The 22,027-nt window shown below is 43.6% G+C and overlaps 1 protein-coding gene across 3 annotated transcripts; it reads right to left on the bottom strand.

Annotated features, from left to right (window-relative positions):
* Nucleotides 1-7: 7 nt before the first annotated feature.
* Nucleotides 8-20,778, bottom strand: map3k4 (mitogen-activated protein kinase kinase kinase 4). Of its 3 annotated transcripts, none has more exons than XM_077612752.1 (27): nucleotides 20,497-20,778; nucleotides 14,668-14,858; nucleotides 13,132-14,582; nucleotides 11,107-11,367; nucleotides 9,635-9,787; nucleotides 9,399-9,556; nucleotides 9,191-9,307; nucleotides 8,477-8,576; nucleotides 8,327-8,410; nucleotides 7,994-8,260; nucleotides 7,764-7,913; nucleotides 6,786-6,941; nucleotides 6,517-6,650; nucleotides 5,556-5,634; nucleotides 5,400-5,478; nucleotides 5,144-5,237; nucleotides 4,783-4,905; nucleotides 3,333-3,433; nucleotides 3,155-3,235; nucleotides 2,694-2,885; nucleotides 2,258-2,328; nucleotides 1,981-2,097; nucleotides 1,732-1,891; nucleotides 1,534-1,656; nucleotides 1,012-1,118; nucleotides 744-923; nucleotides 8-626 (listed from the first exon to the last, which is right to left on the bottom strand). In XM_077612752.1, exons 1-27 carry the CDS (start codon nucleotides 20,526-20,528, stop codon nucleotides 606-608), a joined length of 4,782 nt encoding a protein of 1,593 aa, XP_077468878.1. In that variant the 5' UTR covers nucleotides 20,529-20,778; the 3' UTR covers nucleotides 8-605. The 3 variants fall into 3 exon arrangements, with proteins under 3 accessions (XP_077468878.1, XP_077468880.1, XP_077468879.1); XM_077612754.1 differs by lacking the exon at nucleotides 20,497-20,778 and adding an exon at nucleotides 20,255-20,410; XM_077612753.1 differs by lacking the exon at nucleotides 4,783-4,905.
* Between the last annotated feature and the right edge of the window lie 1,249 nt (nucleotides 20,779-22,027).

The following is a 22,027-nucleotide window of genomic DNA, read 5'->3' as shown; positions in this document are numbered from 1 at the left end:
GAGTGTCTACAAAAAAGGGGGTTTATTAATATTATTTGTACATTGCAAACACTTGGAGCAGCAAAAAACTGGAGCAACAGGCCACGTTCCTCCTTGTCGTGTAAGCAGCACAGGAGTCCGTCCTACTTTCGGCAAAAATCAAAATCCTCCCCATATTTGTCTGGTTTTCATGTCCTCCAAAGCTGCGTTTCCTTCCATTCAGCAACTCAAAAAGCACTGAAGGTAAACTGAAATGAGATTCCTCCCCCCTCCGCTCAACTAACTGCCCCCTGGGGTAAACAGTTTAAAAGTGCCATAAGGTTTTGTACCCACCACCCTAGCCACTTGCTAAAAAAAATAACTGTTCAACAGATTTTCAAAGTTTGTTTTTGTTTCTATTTTTGCCAGTGAGAACAATAATTACTTTTGACTTTACAATATTGTTTATACAAGAAAAATGGATGCAGATGGAATTCTTACATGACATATACACTCAAAAGACAAAGGTCCACTGGTCCAAAAGGACACGTGTCCTCTGAATGGATTGTGTTCCTTAGTTTAACTACATGAGCTTTCAGCCAAAAAAAAGTAAAATAGGCCACAAGTTGTGTGGTCAACAGTGTGTTTTACTCTTCATCCGTACACACCTGAAGCAGACAGGAAAGTTTTGTTATTGTCAATGACAGTCAGTACGTGGATAAACCACAAAAAACGAGAGCGTGTTCATTTTTAGATCCTTTGATTTATTATTCAGGTCCACTCACCTTGACAAAAGGGTGGTCAAGCAGCATACTGGCCGTCCACCGTTGTTTGGGTTCGCTCTCCAGACAGTGGCCCAGGAAGTCCTTGCCCTCTGTGCTCAACTTCTCCGGGATGGGGGGCTTGTGGCCCATGCCCACTTTATACATGATCTGAAAGTTGTGCTCATACTCGTGCCAAGGTCGCTGCACATGAGAGGGGAAGGAATAGGTGGAGGAGATGTTAAACTACGCCCACTAGCGGCTGTGAGGAGGTCATAATTTGTCCGTTCACCTTTCCTGTGACCATCTCAATGAGGACGCAGCCTAAACTCCAGACGTCTGCTGCTCGGCCGTGACCTTCCCCTTTTGCTCTGGTGATCACCTCAGGTGCCATGTATGCTGGTTGGAGAAGAAGGGAAAAACAGTTTTAACTGGAGAGTAAAGCATTTAATGAAAAAATACACAGAATTCATCCTAATGCGTGCATTTACAAAGACAAAAATACATTATCGGCAAATGTAATATTGCAATATTTTGATTAGAATCCCACCATATGATCGAGTCAAAGACTTGAAGAGTTAATAATTTATGTGTAAGAGCAACTCAATTAGAAATCTTCCATCCACTTTCGTTATGTATGGTACCTTAATTTTGATTTTGCATTGTTTGGATCCTAAATAACTTTATTTGAATTTCTTTTCGAATTGAGATACCTAATTCCAGAACACGAAAAATCCCCACAATGAAAGAATTTTATTATTAGTAGTATTTTAATTACTTAATCGTTTATGCACGACTCAAATGGCGGTCTTACCGGCTGTCCCAAGGGTGCTGTTGACTTCGCCTGGCATGGTGTGAGTGTTGTTCCGTAATTTGACGGAGCAGCCAAAGTCTCCCAGTTTGATGAGGCCAGAAGACGTCAGAAAAATGTTGGCGCCTAATGAGAACGTGGTTGATATTAGAACACGAGGAGAGACCAGCTCCCTAAAGACTTTACCGGACGGACCCTCACCCTTGATGTCTCTATGGACGATCCCGTGTTCATGGAGGACATTGATGGCAGTGGTGATCTGTTTACTGTAAAGTCTGATGACGTGCTCCTGCAGTCCTAACCTGGACACTTCTTCCAGTGTGCCCTCGTCGCAGTATTCCATGAAGATGTACATTTCCTCCTGAGGAGCAATGCATTCATGAATTGTAACATGAGCAAACAACGAGATTTGACGGCCGTGACGTCGAACGACTGGAGCGTCCGCCTTACCCTGTGAAGCTCCACTCCGAAGTAACGGACCAAGTTTGGGTGCTTGATACCTTCAAATAATTTGAGTTCGTCCGCTGTCTCTTTGATGGTTTTGTGATCGTTGGGCTGGAATCTGATCTGATGTCAGCAAAGACAGGCACACAAAAGCCACAAAATAAGCAATATCCGTAGAATTCTTGGTTGTATAAGTGCCAACAAAGTCTAAGGATCCATTGTATTAATAAAAAAACAAAAAAAACATGTTTTATGTCAATGGGATTTTGGCAGTACTACAAACCTCTTTCATGGCCATGAGTTCTCCAGTGTCCACATTAATGCAGGTGTACACTTTCCCATACTGGCCCTCTCCTGTATTAAGCACACATGAGAAACAAACTCAACTTTTTTGTCAAATAGGTTAACCCGCATTTTTACATTTGAACTAGTACTTGCTGTCATTCAAGTATGGTTGTTTCTATTATTAAACATATGTGAACATGCAAATATCGCTAATGTGTCAATATAATTTCCCTCCCTTTGATAAAAAAACATACCTATCCATCTTCTATATCTATTACTATTATAATTATTATACTTAAAAGACAATTGTAAGATAAATTGTAAACAAAGCAATCCCCTGTGAGTAATCCACTCGCAGATTTTATCCTCAATATTCAATAACAAAACAAAATGAATACAACTCATTTGAAGAAAAGAATGAGGGTCATCCTTACCAATCTTGTTTCCCCTCTGCCACTTGAAGGTGACTTTCCTGAGGCCCACGTGCATCACATTGTCATAGGACTTGGGCGTGTTACACACTTGGCCAATGATGTTGCGCTGCTTCATCACGGAGTAGCGTTTGTCTTCAAACTTGCGGATGGAGCGCCGGACGGCTTCCAATGGGCTCTGCCTAGCTGCTGAATCTGACAAAAAGAAACAAAAACAAACAAACAAACTGTCAAAATGTTGTAGTGTGTCAATGTGAGCTTCCTCTAGACTAGTTGTATTAGAATAAGCACCCAAGTACAGTTCAGTTGTCTTTAACTTTTAAGTACACCACATATGGATGCAACCTTTTACAATGGTTTGCTTTCAGCTTACACTTTTCACTCTTTAATTCCACACAATGTTCACCTAAGTATTTGGTTCGGTTCACTTGTGTCAAAATGTCTAGTCTCCGCAAACAATTCACCTTTGGATTGGCTGATAAAGGTGTGGAGCTCCCAGCTCCTGCGTGTGGCGCTATTAGAATCGGGTTTTGGATAAGAAGGTTCTGTTGGAAAACAACCAAAGTTTTTGTGTTAGTTTGTTTTGCTTTTAAGGAAGAAAGCTGAATGCCGCAAACCACATCAAACTGTGTGTGCGTGCACCTTCTCTATCTTCCGTGGGGCTTGAATGGCGGCTCAGCGACTTGAAATTCAACTCGGCTGCAACCGACGACAGGCGGTCATTCTCGTGGAAACTGGATCCCCTTTGAGGGAACGGTTAGAGGTTTAAAAACCAAACAAAACAATGACATTGTAGGTGAGAACATTTTTCGGAGACAGTGCACCCAAATTGATTTTAACATTGTGCAGTAAATAGAGTAAAAAAGAATACAAGCTACAACCACGCGACGCATGAAAGCAAGCTGCGTCCACATTGACCTTCCGGGGGAGCCTAACAAAGCGTTCAGCAAGCAATCAGGAGATTAACAGCAGAGTCAAAAGCAGGCGAAATTGCAGAATGTCAAAAGCCCATTCTTTCCATCCATTTTCACACTCAGTAGCAGCAAACAGTTACTTCCATTGACAAAAAATGACTTATGTAAGTCCAGATTTGGGGACATTCTGTGGCATTACTGAGTAGAAAATAAACTGCAGGGTCGAAATCCATCTTTGTATTGGATGAGATTTGAAAATCACTGATAGTCATCATGCATGCCGCCTAATTATGTAATACATGTTAGAACTATTTTAATACTTTAAAATGGCAAGTAGACGTGAACCGATAAACACACTTAAGATGATGTGTACGCAACAAATGATCATTATTATTGCTAACGTTTATTTTCAACAAAAGGCATATACAGTAAGACCTTGTTTATTGCGGTTAATACAAGGGTGTCAGACTCGGGTTGGTTCGCGGGCCGCGTTAACGTCAACTCGATTTCATGTGGGCCGGACCATTTTAGATATAATATTTAGATTTTTTTGAATAAATGGATTAAAAGAACTGGATTAAAAGCCCTGAATATTCCGTTTTTTGAAAGATCTAAAACAATGTTTATTTTAGCTTTTTTGAATATATTTTTAGATTTTACAAAATGATTTTTGAAATAAAAACACAGAAAAATGGATTAAAAAATTACAATTATTGATTTAAAAGGGGGAAAATCAGGAAATGTAATATACATCTATACTCTTCATTTGAATTTGATCCTAAAACAGAAAGTCGGCACTCATGATTTACTTTCCCGGGCCACACAAAATGATGCGGCGGGCCAGATTTGGCCCCCGGGCCGCCACTTTGACACAGGTGGGTTAATAGGTTCCAAGACTTGCCGCAGTAGGTGAATAACCGCGATGTAGCAACATGGCTCATTTTAATGGTGTCTATTTAATATTTTTGGGTCTTTTAAAATCCTCTCTGTACTATTATTTAACCCCTGAAGGATTTTGGTGGCTCCATGTGGTGAATCCACAAGGTTTTACTGTAATCTGATCAATCTAGTGTAGATATTTTGCATATTTCATAACAGCGTATGCTCAGATTTGGGTTGAGGACATTTTGGCCTTTTGTTTTCTTTCTCGCGGGGTGACCAGGGGGGAGAGGGGCTACCTGACGTCATTGGGGGTGCTGCCAGGCGCTTTGGCGTGTCCGTGTTCCCCCGGGCCCTGTGGGATAGGCCGAGGGCCGTTGGGGAAAAGCTGATTCCGGAGGTCACAGGGGAGACTTCGAGAGCTGCGTGGTAAAAAAACAAACACACTGAGGAGCTCCGGCCTCCCAGGATTTTCGCTCGTCTTGGGTCGGATGTGCACCAACGCGAGTGCGGGTACGTGATTCACTCAAACACACTGACAGGCTTACAATGAAGACGTACGAGCGTGGTAGTCGTTAGGAGCAAATGAAGCCAGAAGCGACCAAGCAAAGAAGGAAGGACTAAAACAATGTTTTGTTAAATAACGAACTAATCACCAACCTGAACCCTTCGGCATTGGGGATGAAAAGATTTGGATTTGGAGGGTCACTGTGACAGCGAGGGACTTTAACAGGACGGGGGCTATTTCTGGGGCCTGGAAATACAAACAAATGCAGAGTTTAATTGGGAATCCTGCAAGGGGACCTGTATTTGGAAATGAATGAGAGCAGCTCATGTGTGAAGGCATTCTTGCCCTTACAAAAAAGATGAACTCATTTGACATAACTTGACAAATTCAATTGTTTCATTTTCTCACCGACATATAGCCCAGTGACCGGACTGTGAGGTTTGCCAATCACGTGTCCAATGCATTCGTTCATCAGGGCTTGTAAATTCTGCAGGAAAAACATTATAGAAAGTCCAGCAACAATATTTTTCAAGCTCAAGAGTTTTTGTGTTTTCTTGTTTTTACCAGAAATTCCTCCTCTGGTAATGCTGATATGAAGGCAGGTTCAATGGCTTGAAGGAAGTCAAACCCTTGAGTGGCCCACCTGAGGAAAAAAAAAGGTGTACAGTTCAAACATTTCTCTGAAAATGTCCTCCAAAAATGGGATTAGCGGCTCAATCCTTCACGACACGAAAGCTGTTCTTCATTAAATGTTGACATAGTGGCTTTAATGAGGTCACAGTTAAAGAAAAGATCAGTGTCAATATTGGTTTGACGGACAAATGTAAAACAAAACAAAAAGTATGAGACATTATTATTGTATGGTATTATTGTAGAATATTTAGTTTTTCCAAACAAGCAGCACATTTGTGAAAATATTTTACACAAAAAAACTGCCAGATTTATTCGGAAAAATAAATAAAGAAGGCGGTATTACTTTCATTATGTTACACTCCTACATTACAAACTACAACTTTGAAAATCCCTCTCAACTTTTCACAGCAAGGCTGGCTATATATACTACACGTAAATTAATCCATACAAATGTTTAATCAAAAAGAACTTTTGACATCTGTGGATTCTTCCCTAATCAGTTTATATTCTACGTTACCAAAACATCATTTCACCGAGGACGTTTGCATCGCTTTTTGTGTTTGCTATTTGTCATGATACTAGATAGGTTAAATGAACAAACAACAGGAGATTGTGTTGACTGGATGATTAGACTTGTTATTTAAAATTCCAAACATAGCACAGAGCAGCCCAAATTAGTTTATGAGGGCAAACGGTGTGTTGGAAGTGTTTAAAGTTCAAGTGAGATAACGATACTTAGTCGTAGGGGCGCTCATTCAATAGTGCAGCGGGTGTTTTTCGTAGATTAATGGTTGCTGAGAGGCACGCAAATGCGGCAAAACCCATTTCCCCGTGGTAAATCAAAATTAAAAAAACAAATAAAAAAACATGAGAATTGACAACACACTCTTACCTGGGCTTGGTGCCCCGCCCACTCTCGCACTTGGTCAGGACATACGTCATCCACTTGCGAGCAAAGGCTATGTAGCGCTCACCGATCCTCTGCCTGTACTCCCCCGACATGAGCCGCACCACTTCCTTGTGGTACTGCGAAAAACAAAATTTGATATTGAATAGAAAATATCAAACAAGCCTACTACTGATTAGCAGACACAGTAATACAAAGTATCAATGAATGACTAATATGCCATTTTCCAGCCCTATCGTTCATATTTGCAGTACCTCAAAGGCAAAATTGTAGCCCTGGATCATAGCCTCTCTGTAGTACTGCTGCAGAGTAGACGACTCGGACTCATCCACCTCCACCTCAAACTTCAATGTGAACTCCACTCGGTCGATGGCTGAACTGATCTTGATGCAGAGCTGCAGGGCTTCATCCTACATTAAGGTATACAAAGTTGTTAAAAAGTACAAATGACCTGGAACACCATTTTGTTGTACGTGTTACAATAACAAATAAAGAAGATATTCCTAATGCTTTTGCTGCCATTAAAGCGTTTTTTTTACATCTTAAAAACGTACATTTATTTTTTTGGAATGGATTGGATAACTTTATTCATCCTGTATTCAGGAAATTTCGTTGTCACAGTAGCAAGAGGGTGAGGATGCAGAAATAGGAAAGATATTTTAGACATAAATAGATAGGTAATAAGTAAGTTAATAAATAAATACATAAATAAATATATAAATAAATAAGCGTGTTGCTGAAATATATATACACACACATATATATATATACATACATACACACATACGTATACTACTCTATATAAGCACATATATACATACATATAGATAGATGTACATGCATGCATATGGTAGGTCTTAACACAGCCATTTTTTTGTTAAGGAGCCTGACAACTGATGGGAGGAAGGATCTGCGGATTAATTTGATGAATTATTGTTTTTTCCATTTAAAAATAATAGAAAAACCGTTAGGCAGTGTTCCCAGTTTTAATGAATTGGATGTCTATTCTTGCAAAAATTATATGTTTTTCCCCCAAAAATAAAAACAGGGAAAAAAAGGTGGTGTCAGTCGATAGCACAGTCAGTCATTGGGAACATCTGATTACCAACTTTGAATACTAGGAGCTATGACTAAAGTGAAACTCTCAGGCTTTGAGAGGCCATGCATTTTGAGAGTGAACTGGCGTCTCTGGGCCAAATGGCCCAAACACATGTTTGCAATTACGAAAGTACCTTGAGCTCCTCCAGAGCACTTGCGATAAGAGGCTGACTTGATGTTTGCTCGCGGCTGAGAGTGAGCACATCTTCCAAGGACTGCTGGACGGCCTTCCGGTGAGCCACCAGGTGAGCCGACTGTATCACGATCAACAGCAAGTTCTCCACCTGAGGTCACAGTCATGCTTGATCAGGCTACGCCGGCCGGATCCAAGCTCCAAGGAGGGCTTCACCAGAGCCTCACGCACCTTCATGGCCCTTAAGGTGTCGACAATTTCCATGGCGGGAACCAGTTTGAGCAACTCTCCGTCCCACCGGGCCCATTCCGAATCAGCCGAGAGCGAGGTGCGGTGCTTGCTCATGAGCAGGAAGGCTTCATCCTCCGCCATCTCATCGGGCTCTTTGGAGCAGTCCTTTCCCGCGGCGGCATTGAGCAACTGCAGGATGAGGGGCCTTTGCGCCAGAAGACCGCAGGGAACAAACACTTGCAGTTCTTCAAGGCCGGGAATCTGGACCTGAGGGCCAAAAAAAAATATGACAAATGTGCTCTTGGGAATTCAAAAGCGTCAACAGAAACGCACCTTAACATAGTTTTTTTTCTTGAGAGCTTCTAGAAGAGATGCTACTCCCTTGGTGATTCGAAAATCAGCGGCAACTTCCAAATCCTGCGGCAAAAACAAATAGTCAGAACACCTTGAGATCTTCAGCGTGTTCATTTGTAAACTTCTTACCTTCCGTAACATTTTGGCAAAACCCAGAGCCTTGGACGCTCGTTCCCTGGCCTCATGAAACAGCTCTTTAAGTGACCGACTTGTCTCGATCACCGATCGCCTTGAAGTATTTGAAAAGCATAACATATTTAAAAAAATAAACCTAAAATAACAGCTTGTTCTGTCCCAAATTCATGAATTAACTCAGATTGCAACTTAAGTAAGGGGATACATTTCAAAAATTTACATAGTGTGTATCTCATTGGACTGTGCCCTTATTTTCTAAGTGTTTGTTTCAATTCCTGCCATTTTTATTGTGCTCCAAAAAAATAAATATTTAAAAAGTCAGTTTCTGTGCAATTCCTTGAAACTGGTCGCCCTCTCTCACCCCATCCATAACCTCAACTTTATACACCAAGAGATCACTAACAGGCTGCTGATTAAAGCAGCACTTTGATTGTGTAACATAAAGGAGGCCCAGCTGGTGTGTCCCTATGACAACAACTAGTTCTGCAATTGTCACTGATTATACTTCAATTATTTTCATCAAGCGGACAGGAAGTTTGGGATCTACCGCTGTTGTCGCATTTTCACGAGGATTCTTGTTTTTTGTTGAACTCCGACTGCTGACCAAACGTAATGCAAAGTTGCCATTTATAGTCCGACTAAATGAGACTGAAATGATTGAAATGCATTTTTTTAAGACAAAGATTGGCCTTGGAAGCCAACCCTTACCTAATTTCATCAGAAGCAGTGCTGTCATCAGCACTTTCCCACAACTCATTGCCGCTCTTTTGCAGGCCGGCATCGAGAAACTCTCCAGTAGATTTGAGCAGCATTCCAGCAATGTCACTTCAAAGAAAACATAACTTGTCAGCACCAAGTGGACGACAAGAACGCTTCGACCGGGTGCATGGGAAAGCCACGGAAAAAGGACGCTAACCAGAAAAGCTTCCCGGACTGAGCCTCCCCTCCACGGATGTAGGGAGTGATATCTTTGGTGAAGTGCCACTCTTCTTCCAGCAGGTTCTTCAAACTGTGGGAGGCCTGAGGCAGCTGCTGCAACATTTGAATCCAACTGTGCATGTATTCAAAATAAACCTGAAAACACAAAGACCGAAGCGGTCACAACTCTGGCGATCGTGCAAACTTTTCTCAAAGCGCTCCCTCGTGTCTTACCACGAGCATCTTGTGCAGGTCCTCCTCAAACTCATCGATGTTGGTATTGGTCTGCAGGCCCTGAGTATCTGTGACCACGCCGCACAGCATGAATTGATAATACTGCTTCATGAGGAGACCGCCTTTGAGGACCTCTTTGCACTCACGGACCAGCTGCAAAGTGTTATCGTGTAGGTGTTAGCAACTTCACAAAGGGAATGATCATTTTGGTTTAATCGTGATTGACCCCAGCTAAGCCCGCGCTTGTGTGGGGTTTTTCTGACGCGAGGTTCACAGACTCAATGGCAAACACTGATTTTATGGTGGAAAACGTCTTTCATGATTGTAGTATCCATGGTAACCGTTCCTTTCGAGTTCTGGGAAAACAAAGTGTTGTGAAATTCTATACTTCGCGAGTACATTCAAAGAGTTGGCCTTAAGCTCTTCACCATTATTTGTCTTAACAGCTAAATCCAAAAACGAGTGTGCACATCACGCCAGAGTGACAGGATTTTAAAAGAAATAACACAAAAACTAAGCATTTAATTCGATCGTGGCAAGTCCCAGAATGTAATTGGCTGATTGAATGGCAGGTGACTGGCAACACAATAGATCCAACAAATAAGAGTGATGGCAGAACAACACGACCAGGCATCGCACTTCATCATGAATAAACTGAGTGAAGTGTCAAATGCCTCCTTGACTATCCACGGCCAGCTTCAGTCTCTTCAAAGTCATAATCAGTCATCTGCTTTTGCAGCCCTCTCACACACACACACACATACACACCACTCAAGTTCTGAGTGCTTATTAACCGACACCATCCCCTTAAGATGGCGTCTTAGGTACACGTTGTACCTCCCTCGTTCAGATCTCAACCAGCAACAGTCTTCGCATTATTCCACCAACCATGCTAAGGTCGCTTACATCAACAGCTGCTTCGCTTTGGTAGGCCATGGCGGTGCACGGTCGATTGGTCGCCGGTCTTTTGGTCGCCGATCTTTTGGTCGCCGGTCTTTTGGTCGCCCGGAAGGTAAGTGATAATTACCATTTAAATCGTTGCTCAAATTCCCTAAAAACATACTGCAAATGACTATTTAGTCATACTTAATGCCCTAGTAATTATTAGGCTAAAGAAAAGCTCCAAATTTCCCGTACTTTTATTGTGTTTTGTTGGAGAACTTGTTAAGACCCTGACTGACATAGCTTCTTAAAGGGACAGGGCATGTACATACAAACTCTTATACACTCACACGTCCACTCAGTGAAACTGCTTAGGGCCATTGTTGGCTTTTATTGATGCGTAGACCGTGTTGTTTTACCTTGTTTTGTCGCCGGTCTTTTGGTCGCCTGTTGTCGCGGTCGGGGCGACCAAAAGACCGACGACCAATCGACCGCACACGGGCCATGGCACAGTAAAAAAAGCAATCGCCCGATTGTGTTTCTACTCCCAAGTTAGTGGATGCATGCCCAACGTCTTCAGGATCGCTTACCTGTTTGATACTGAGTAGAGAAGGTTCTCCAGCAGGTCTCTGCTCCAATCGCAGCTTTAGGCACTCGTGGATGACATTGAGGAGGACTCTGCAGAGCACGAGGAAGGCCGGTCGGAAGGACGGCAGGTCCATCTCCAACAGATCCTCCCATGACACCTGGTCAGCTCCGAGTTCGGGGTCAGCCGACGAGCCGTTGGAACCGTGGCAGGACAGCTCCGGCAAGTAGTCGCTGTACAGCATTGGGTCAGGGAAGTCGGCAAACTGTAAAGGGAGACGGCTTCGTGAGCAATCACTGCCGGGCCTCCTAGTCCCAATGGATTGGACGTCTATCGCTGTCAATGTCAGCTCTGGTAGGCGTCTGCTACCTCACACTTGTGAATGCTTTCAAGTGAATTGTATAGGAAACAGAGTAGGGCACAATGATTAACCCTAGAATGGTAACCCTCTATTTCAGGCTCTTTAACAAAACAAATGGCTGAGACTTAAGACCTACCATATGCATGCATGTACATCTATGTGTATGTATGTATGTATGTGCTTATATATATGTATATGTATGTATATATTTATGTGTATGTACACGTATGTATGTGTATATATGTATATATATTTCAGCAACACGCTTATTTATTTATATATTTATCAATGTATTTATTTATTACCTTACTTATTACCTATCTATTTATGTCTAAAATGCCTTTCCTATTTCTGCATCCTCACCCTTGCTACTGTGACAACGAAATTTCCCGAATACAGGATGAATAAAGTTATCCAATCCAATCACCCTTCTGAAATAGAGGGTTACCATGGTTACCGGGGGGAAAATGGGTACCCTTCATTGCACCGTCTTGCTTAGGACCCCCTTTTCCCCCGGTAACCATGGTAACCCTCTATTTCAGAAGCGTGAAAGGTAACCCCTGAAATAGAGGGTTACCATTCTAGGGTTAAAGAGAAAAAAGATTTAAAAAAATGTTTTTATCTTAATGTGCCTTTGCAAACCCTAAGGATAAAATTCGGGTACATCCAAGTAGAGGCTGTGCTAGCAACGGTACATTTTGGCCTCTTTGTGCACTCCGGTGAATGTCATTATAGTTCAAACTGATTTCAAAAATAGACCCTGTGGAGAAAAGTCAAATGTTCCCAAAAGCCCAATGAAAAGATTCTTTCATGTCTTTGGAGTTGCACAACACAGAAAATTGAGTTTTGACCATGGCAGGAACTGGACAAAGACTTCTAATCTATTAGCGAGTCACAGTGGATACATTTGAAACTTACCATGGCGCCGATAGGAAATCCGGGAAATCACAACCAACGCAATCGGCACTAATAGAAGTCATTTGGAGGAATGCTTAAGGGTTTGCACCAGCCAAGATGAATTGATTAGCTGCTGCAATAATATGAATGGTTTCGAGGATTTTTAAGTACTAAATGCAGTTGGATGTGTTAGTCGTTTGTTCAACATTTATCAATCAATGAATGAATTGTTGCGCCTCTGGTGCACATGCTAATCTAGACAAAAGTGCACATTCATGGACAATCAAAATGCATATACTATTTATGGTTGTATATATGTGGAGGAATCTTATGTTGCACAACCAAACAGTCAATACATTTTAACTCAATGAAAGGTTCAATTTTGAGTTTATGAGTAAGAAAAAAAAACACACAAAAGTGGCCTAGATCAGATTAGAAAAGTTCAGATTCCATTTGACTTTGCCCATTCAGACACTCGTCAAAGAATCTCACGCGAGTCAGATAAAAGGGAAAAAGATCCATTTTAGGTCACTTCATTGCCGCAAACAACACGAAGCATTTAAAGGGGGGGTTAATCTTGTTAGCCCAAACCCGAATTGGGGATTCATCGGAGGAACTTCAAATAGCAGCCTTGATGCGCCGACTTAACATGTTAGAATGTGATTGGTAATTGATTAATGACTTACATTACCCATTGCTAATATGGATTCATTAACTTGTCTGTGTATTATCATACCGTGTGAAACATGAAGGAACAGTTGAGTATCTCACCTCCAGTGCAGGTGTGTGGCACAACAAAGCCGCTCGTGACCTTTGCAGAGAGCGGTCCATCAATTTGTGCAGTCTGAGAATGAGTTTTCGCAGTCCCATCTGTTTCAGTGCTTTATCCACAAAGGGTCTGTATATTGCCGTGGGACAGAACACGCCCCCTTCTCCCGCCGCCTCGAGACTCCCCGAATTTACCGTGGAAAGAAACTCTTCCTCCGACAGCAACTGACCAAATTTGGGAGTCCGTGTAGGTGAGCGCTCCCCCTCGGCAAGAATACATCCCACGGTCTCGTCCTCTTCGTCCTCCTCGCCGTCCCTGTCCTCCCCGTCTTCGCTTTCCGCCGTGAAAGTGGCGGTGGAGTCGTTCTCCTCCTCGTCCTCGTTGCCCTCTTCCTCGTTGCCGCGGGAGCAGCGGGGGGACGGGATCTCGAAGACGGGCCAGCCGATGCGAGACAGGTCCCGCAGGCCCAGGACGGTAGCCATGACGCGCAGTTTCTGGTTGAGGTCCTGGGTTATGTTGAGCCACAGACAGAGCGCCTGCACCCTGCCCTGGAAGTCTCGCGCCGCGTACTTTTCGTAGTCCCTTTGCAAGGCTTGCAACGAGGGGTAGAGCGCCTCCACGTACTCCAGCAGCTCCATGACTCGCTTGACCTGGTCAAAGGACAAACGCTGCCGCTGTAGGTGATCCCGGCAGTCCGTACCAGAACCCATGGGCTCTGCTGCGTTCGTGGCAGTGGAGGGGCAAGCGCTAAAACCCCACGGATCCACCCCGCAGTGGTTACGCTCCGCTGGAGCCGACTGGTGTTCGTGTTTCACGCCTCGATTCGAATCTGTCCTAGCGGTCCGGTAATCGGCGTGAACGGTCGGGGACCCCGAACACGGAGCCTGTCTCAGGCTTTCGTAGTTCACCTTGAAATGTAGCACCTCGTTGATGAGATCGGGGATGGCCTGGCGAGCGGTGTAGAGGAAGAAATCCTGATCGCTGATGGAGCGGCGGGCGTGCCACGCCTGCAGCTCCAACCAGATGACTTCGTTGTTGTGCCCCATGAAGGCCATGTTCTCCTGGCCTCGCTGCTCCTTCTCTTTGCGCTTGGAGGACATCGACGTGAGCTTGAGAAGCAGCCTCAGCGTCTCGAAGAACTTGAGGCGGTCCGCCGGACAGTCCGTTCTGGAGGTCTGGCGGTGGGTGCGGGAAATGTGGGGCATGGACACGGGGAGTTTGCAACTGCTGCAGCCCAGGCTTAGGTAGTGCTTCCTGGGGTCCATGTTGAGGGCGCCAAAGGGGCCGGACTTGGGTAGCGGATCCAGCATGAAGGAGCCCTCGAAGGTTTTCTTGTGATCTCGCTCGGTGGAGCGCAGGGTGGCTCTTTGCTTCTTGCCTTGCTTGTAGCTGTGCTCCTCCGTCGTCTCCACTGGCCGGGGGCTTTCTTTCAGGGCCGAGGGGCTCGGGTCCTCTGAAACACAAGCGACCGCTCAATGAGTGAAACGCAGACAGACATACCGAGGCGTTACGGGTAAAGAAAAGCTCGTTTGGCTCACGTTTGCTGGGAGAACGTCCGCCGCTCCTCGACTGGTTGCCTTTCTGATGTTTGCCAGACATTCGTTTCATCTGGCGGGGGGTGCAAGGGGGTGATGTCCCGTACAGATGTTCCTCTTCCTCACTGGGAGAATCCCAGGTTTCCTCCGTCCGTGAGTTCTGCCCGGATTCATCTCCCACAGTGTTGCCCTGCCTGTTAACATTTACGATGCAATTTAGAGGCCAAAAAATGGTCAAACTATTCACAACGAGCTATTCACGCTGGCAGTTTTATAATAAGCAAGGCCGCCCAAAGGCTGACACTAAAAACAAAGAAGCTCTTTGGCTTCTTTTTCAAGTTACTTCCACCGTGTCAAACCGAGAGAACCACAGAAACTTGTCAAGGTCAGAGAGCGCTGGAATGTTTACAGCCAGTCAAGATTATGAAGAAAATCACTTGCAATAGCAGAGTTGCAAAAATCTCAAGTATATCCAATGCGTGCACCGCTCTTTGAGGCAGACTGCCAGCGAGTCTGATTGGCTGTTTCTCATGACCAAAGCCCTGCAAATAAATAACTGAGGTAGCCCAAATCAATCTGCACGTCTACCCGAAAGACATTTATAGTACATTTTTCCCCTACTTAATACATTTCCTATGTATCGGATCAGGACGCTGAGTAACATGCAAGGGTGTCAAACTCATGTTTTTTCGCGGGCCGCATTAACGTCAACTCGATTTCACGTGGGCCGGACCTTTTTAGATATAATATTTAGATATTTCTTTTTTTAATCGGATTAAAAGAAATGGATCAGAAGCCCTAAATATTCAGTTTTTTTAATAGGTCTAAAACAATGTTTATTTGAGCTTATTTTCTTCATAAGGGAAAACATCTTTTAATCATTTGTTTTTCATTTCAAAAGGAAACAAAATATTTGTTTACGTTCAATATTAAAGTGGAAAACAGAAAATATTTGAAAAAGATTTTACAAAATGCTTTTTGAACTAAAAACACAAGAACAAAATAGCAATTATTGATTTAAAAAGGGGAAAATCAGAAAATACAATTTACATCTATAATCTTCATTTGAAATTGATCCTAAACAGAAAGTCAGCACTCATAATTTACTTTCTCGGGCCGCACGAAATGATGCGGCGGGCCAGATTTGGCCCCCGGGCTGCCACTTTGACACCTGTGTTCTATGGTATATTTTCAGTCTTATTTTTACATTGTTCCAGCAAAAGATGTTGATTTTCATTTAGTGAAGTCATCAATTCTGTGCTGTGAGACATTTTTTTTCAGCAGACAGCAACGATTGAATACCTTTCCATCTTGAAGGGAGTGCAAGTGCGCCTTAAGACAACAATGTCCAGCCTTTGCTACCTAATCTCTTATTGACTCTTTTGGGGAAAGGATTAGGGAGGCAGGTTGGATTGTGCGATCCTGCCGTCTAGCGCAACAAGAGAAGGAAGAGGGAGGAGGAGGAGGTGGCGGGGGGGGGGCTATGAAAACCGGTGGTCCAACATGACCCTTACCATGTGTGCTTTCATCCATCATTAGAATGAGTGGTATTCACACAACACGTGCCAGCAGAGTTGGGTGGTGCTGCATGGCTTTCTTTGACTGAGCATTTGCATTTGGGCGTTGATCTGGAAACCAGATTCTTCAGAGGGAGGGTAGACTTTTATAGTCCATCTGCCGTGCACGAAAATGCCTCTCCCCTGGGAGCTGTTATGGAACTACAATATGGCCGACAGACACCTGCTGCAAATCCGGCGGCCGCTTGAAACGGCAAGCGCATCGACACCACTGCAGCTTCGTATGACATAACAAGCAATCTTGCAGCGAAGAAGAATAGTGGCGCCTCTATGAGTGCATTGAATGGGTGAGAAACTGTGGCGGGGCTTGTTCTGCAGGAGCAGGAAATGACAGCGTTCTTTTCTGTACGCTGGCACAAGAAGGCACAGTAAGTAATGTCGGGGAGTCACAATCAAAGCGTTTATCTGGAATGCACTGGACATGAATGTGCATGAAGGAAGCAGGTGCACAAGAGGAATGGAAGCAACTAAGAGGACTTTTTTTGCAGGAGAGTGAGGCCAGAAATAGTGTGTGCATACGAGAGGGGAGCAAATCACTTTTTTTAAGGACGCAACAGCATGACCGGACACTTCGGGAATGACAGCACGGTGCCGATGACACCGCTTACTTGCTCGTAGAAAGCTTTTGCATCGGGGTGAGTTTTGGGGAGAAGGTCAGAGGCCCCTGTGGCCGGCCTACTGTCTGCAAGCTGCGCCTGACTGCAAATGATCACTGCAGATGGTGTCTGGCTGCCCTCAATGGCTCATCTGATGGTGCGCCGGGCCCCCCCAATAAAGGCCAGCGGAATGCTGAAGCCCCTGGGCAGGGACAGCGTGCATAATAAACAGCACAAAACCAAGCCTTTTGCTGCTCAGCGACTGAAGCAAAGATACCGAGGCCTGCCTCATTCAGCTAAAGGGAGGGGCCGGGGATAACCTTTGACATCCAACCTTCCACACTATTGTATCAGTAAGGGGCACTCTATTGTATAGTACTGACACGTGGCCCGTGAGGCCCACCGCTGAATAGCACACAGCTGTTTAGTGAGCACGCTTGCTCACAAAGCCCAAACCGAGGGGGATTTTTGGATTTTTTTTTGTAGAGTGACATACAGAGAGCGAGGAGAGGAAAGAAGATGTTGGCCAGTTTGGAAAGAGCAAACTTTCTCCCAATTAGGCATAATGGAAGCTCTGTAGGCCAAATTAAGAGTTAGCCGCCACATGCAAACACTTTTCGTTTGGGCTTTTCTTTGAAGCCCCCCCATGTAATTCAAGAAGACAGAAAAAAAAAAGTCAATTACATTTGGCCATCTAATATGTTAAAATACAGGCAGTGGAGGGAGTCAAATTGTTAGGACCTTAAAACGGCTCATTAACAGACATTAGTTACGCTTTTTACATGTATGCAAAATTGCACTTTGAAAACTGAACAGCACGCTCAGGAAAACTATTATGGTATGTATCACAATCAGACAAAATATTAAATTTTGACAAAGGTTAGATTCTGACGGCCCAGCCAATGTACAATAGTTACATTTTTAGATTTTTGGCTAACTGAGGTGCATACTTGATTGTGCCGTTTTGTGCAATCCATCTAGCAATGCACAAATTATAACATGAAATTGCAAAGCATGCATACTGCAGCAGATTTGGTGTCATCCTTTGTTGAAACTGGCTGCACAGATCTAGCCATCAGACTTTGGTACTGTAAGCTCACAGGGTTGGTAAAAACAAACCAGCACAAAGAACTCGACCCCACCCTCCTCTTCTGTTGCACGCAACAAGGAGTGGACCTCCCAGGCTCTCCTGTATGCAAATGCACAAAGCATAAAAAAAGAATCAACGACAGAGGCCTTACTGTAGCAAAGAGGTCACATGTTTAAATGATCTAAATGTAGACACACACTGCTTACAGTGAGAAAGTGTGCGATGACTTCCTAGTCTTGCACCATAAATGCAAAGTGTGCACTTGTCTGCTCCAACTTGAAAGAATATCAGAAACCTTCAGCAGGCCAATGCACGCAAGTTCTGGCCGATTAAAACACACCAATGCAATGTTGTTTCATGCATAGCCTATCATGGCATTTTAAGCAATTCTAAAAACAATCTCTGAAGCAATCTTGCAAAAAATCCCCACGTGATAAAATAATTGTTTCATCGTCTTCCAAAAATTGAGCACGCCCCTGAGAGGAATTGAAATGCCCGATGGGAAAAAAAGCTCTTCCAGCCTTCATTTGGTGCTGGCAAGGATCAATTGTTTCATTTGAAGTGTCAGTTAACAACGAAAGCACGTCTCTCTAGAGCAGGTGTAAGCAGAGATCGGATGCAGTTAGGAAATAAGACGAGGAGGCTCCATCTGCACTCTTCACGCCGCCAGCGCTTGAGGCGAACGCAGGCTTTTAACGAGTTGTAGCCGTGAGCGTCTGCAGCGCTGCACCACATCCTGAAATCTTAGGAATGTTCGCGAGTGACCATGTCCGCTCACAAAACAAGACATTATGCACAAAAGGACCACTGTGGGCGCAATGATAGTATTCATTTTGCGTTAACAATAATAAGTGCAAACATGAGCAGCAGACACTGCTCCTTCTGTTGGAAAGATTAAGGTCTATAATGTCTGCCTACATTTCCATTCAATTGCACAGCAATTCGGGGGCACAACTCAACTACACACACACACATACACAATGTTGCGTTCACAGAAACTGTAACTCTAGGCTGCTTAGATGCAAACACAATGGAACACATTCTGCAACAATGTGGCACTAAAGCCCAGAAGGTTTCAGTCCAGCCAATCAAAATGCGAAACCACAAATACTTGTGATCATTTGAAGGATTGATGCCACAAGTGCGCTTTCATTTTCTCTTTTTGGAAGACACGTACAATGATAACCATCAAACAGGAAATGCAAGTTACTGTGACATAGGAAAGTGTTCCAGTAAATCACATGATTTCCTACATCCCTATTAATATGAGCAAAAGCGATAATACGAATGAGATACAGTGCAACCAGGTCACAGCATCACTGTGCCAAAGCCTTCCTGTTTCCTCTGTAATTACCCTTTTACAAGAATTTCATTTTAGTCCACAAATGGCGTGAGTATTAATCAAGTTAATCGAGTAGAACTTGGTTAATAATGGCAAATGAACTCAGTCTCTTGACGCTATTTCAGGATTTAAAGCATGAAAAAAACAAAACAGATAGTGTTTAAATAAGGTGGTTAGAATTTGCATTCGTGACAGTGCACCAATAACATAGAAACACAGTCAAATGTGCACATTTATGGCCATTATTGCATGTTTTAACACACAGGATGGCAAATGTCTTCCTGTCCATAATCCATAAGGACATGCAACATGGCCTCCTCAAACTATGCATTGTCTTTATGCAACATTAATACGGCCAGTATTGCACAATGCACGTTAAAGGCCAATTCCATTTGCACATAAAGCATGACTTAAGTTTGTGCAACGTGAAAACAAACGGGAAGGAGACATAACAAGAGATTCCAGACGCCCTGTCGCCTCAAGTCAGGGACAAAACTGCGCCATGTCGACTCTCGTGAACAAAAACATCTTCCAATCTGCTCATGTGTATTCGCGTGCATCGAATAAGTCGCTCGATAACCTTCGCAAGCATCGGGACATTTGTTGCAGCACCTTTTTTTGCGGATCAGCTGATTTGGAGACGCGGACGCAATTCGAAAATATCGTTCATGATCTGCTAAACTATCCAGTAAACATGCGCACCATGTAATATTGCAATAGAGGAAAACAACACAAGCGCTAAACCCTGCTAAAGGATTAACAACACAAAAGAGTGAAGCAAATGCTAGCTAAAAAAACAAGGGAAGTGTGTCTCTTTTTCCCCATCCGTGCAAGTTAGTGTAGTCACACATCCCTAATAACGCGTCCACGTGATAAATGAAATAAAAGTACATGGTCAGCATCTATAAGTAAACTTGGGAACAATCAAATGACAATGCTAACAGGCTAGCTCACAGCCTTACATGTGAGTCGTTCGCCCAATTACCTTCTTAGTATTAGTGCATTGTAGCTTTTTTTATTTTAAAGAGCTGAGGCAAGTTTTGATCCCCCGCCGAGAGATTATTGCACAAAAAAGTTTGCAAGTCTCCAGTTGCAAAAGCGGCGAGGGAAGTGCACGCGTCTCACTATTTGACAGGAAGAGAGCTTGTGCGCAGTAAGAGTGCGGCGTCACGCTCGGCTCACTATTTGGCAAGCGCCGCGGTGCTCTCTTCAACAAATCTCGCATACCTGCTGGGCTTGGAGCGATCCGGGGGCTCCATGGCGAGAAAGCGGCGTCCTATTCTTCGCCGTGCATGGACTCGATCATGTCCGGGCGACGGCGAGAGGACCTTGCACCCTTTTGTTTTTGCACAAAGGACGGTTAAGAGTGTCTCTGAGGCACTTTGGGTCCGCCGGCAGGGTGGACTTTCGCTGCTGCATACGCCGTCGCCATCTTTCCAACGTTCATTGACGAGAGGAGGACCTCGCAGCTCGCAAGGCGATTGCTTTGCTACGGCAAGTCGGATGGATCATATTCGGACTCTCTCCCTTCACACTATCTCTCTCCCCGTTTCTCACAAACAATATCCGAGCAAGTGTTGAAGGACAGGGGCGGATCTGCGAACATATTCATGAGGTGGCGAGGCAAAGTCCAAACCATCTAACCATCACGGTTAAAGGCAATGCAAGTTTAATAAACAAATAATAATAATAATAATAATAACAATAATAAAAATGATAATAATAATAGTACTACTACTACTACTACTAATAATAATAATAATTCTTATTTAAAAAAATACAAACTAAATATTCTTTCATTTTCCATACTCATCCTCACAAGAGTTGCAGTAGGTGCTGGAGCCTATCCCAGCCAACTTTGACCACCAGGGGGAGACACGCTGAACTGGTGGCCAGACAATTTAGAACCAACCAGCCTAGTATAATTTAAAAAAAGTGTCATTTTACAGTATAATATGTTCATTCATTCATCTTCCATACCCCCCATCCTCGAAAGGGTTGCTGGAGCCTAAGCCAGCTGTCGTCGGGCGAAAGGCAGACTACACCCTAGATTGGTCGCCAGTCAGTCGTAGGGCACACAGAGAGACAAACGACCATTCACACTCCCAAACATACCACCAGCAGGAATCGAGCCCACCCCTGCCCACACTGAAGTCAGGCCAGTAAACCTCTGCACCACGAGGCAGCCTTGGTATAAGATGTATAATGTTCTTATCCTATAATATTACTTTTTTTTCAAACTGCCTTTCATAGGTATGCATTATGATTTCCTTTGTTAGAGCATTTTATAACAGTCCCTCCTAATTTACTGTATTTTTTTACTGTAAAGTTATATTGATTATATTTAGGATAAACAGATACACACCATTGTCTAAAACCACAATACAAAATAAACTGTAAAACTTTAAGTGACTTACTTTGTTCATTTTAGTTCACCATCACTATGCATAAATAACAGCTGTACTCAACTTCCTCACACATTGCATACACCCACGACTCTCATTCATTTGGAACATGGCACTGATGCATGTTGTGTAGTAGCTGCTAGTCAAACATCTTCCACTTTTATGCAATCTCACAACAAGTGGCAGATGGACAAGACGACTTAATCACATGGTTAAATAAAAAAACAAGTTGTATATTCCAGTATACGTATTAGAAAACCCTAACACTTCATAGAGAATACTAGAAGTATGTACTCCTCATTTCTGATGAAAGTGTAACATTTTTGTGTCACATATGATGTGATGCACCAATG

This window comes from Stigmatopora argus, chromosome 11, assembly GCF_051989625.1.
Source record: "Stigmatopora argus isolate UIUO_Sarg chromosome 11, RoL_Sarg_1.0, whole genome shotgun sequence".
NCBI classification, from domain to species: Eukaryota; Metazoa; Chordata; class Actinopteri; order Syngnathiformes; family Syngnathidae; genus Stigmatopora; species Stigmatopora argus.
This window is presented reverse-complemented; position numbering and strand designations above follow the sequence as displayed.

Excerpts from the sequence above, each read along its gene's own strand:
- map3k4 (XM_077612752.1), bottom strand. The coding sequence starts at position 20,528 with ATGGAGCCCCCGGATCGCTCCAAGCCCAGCAG. Across the intron at positions 5,238-5,399 it reads GGTCACTGGGCTATATGTCG|GCCCCAGAAATAGCCCCCGT; the intron begins GTGAGAAAATGA and ends TTGTATTTCCAG. Across the intron at positions 3,434-4,782 it reads AGCACCCCCAATGACGTCAG|GGGATCCAGTTTCCACGAGA; the intron begins GTAGCCCCTCTC and ends GTTCCCTCAAAG.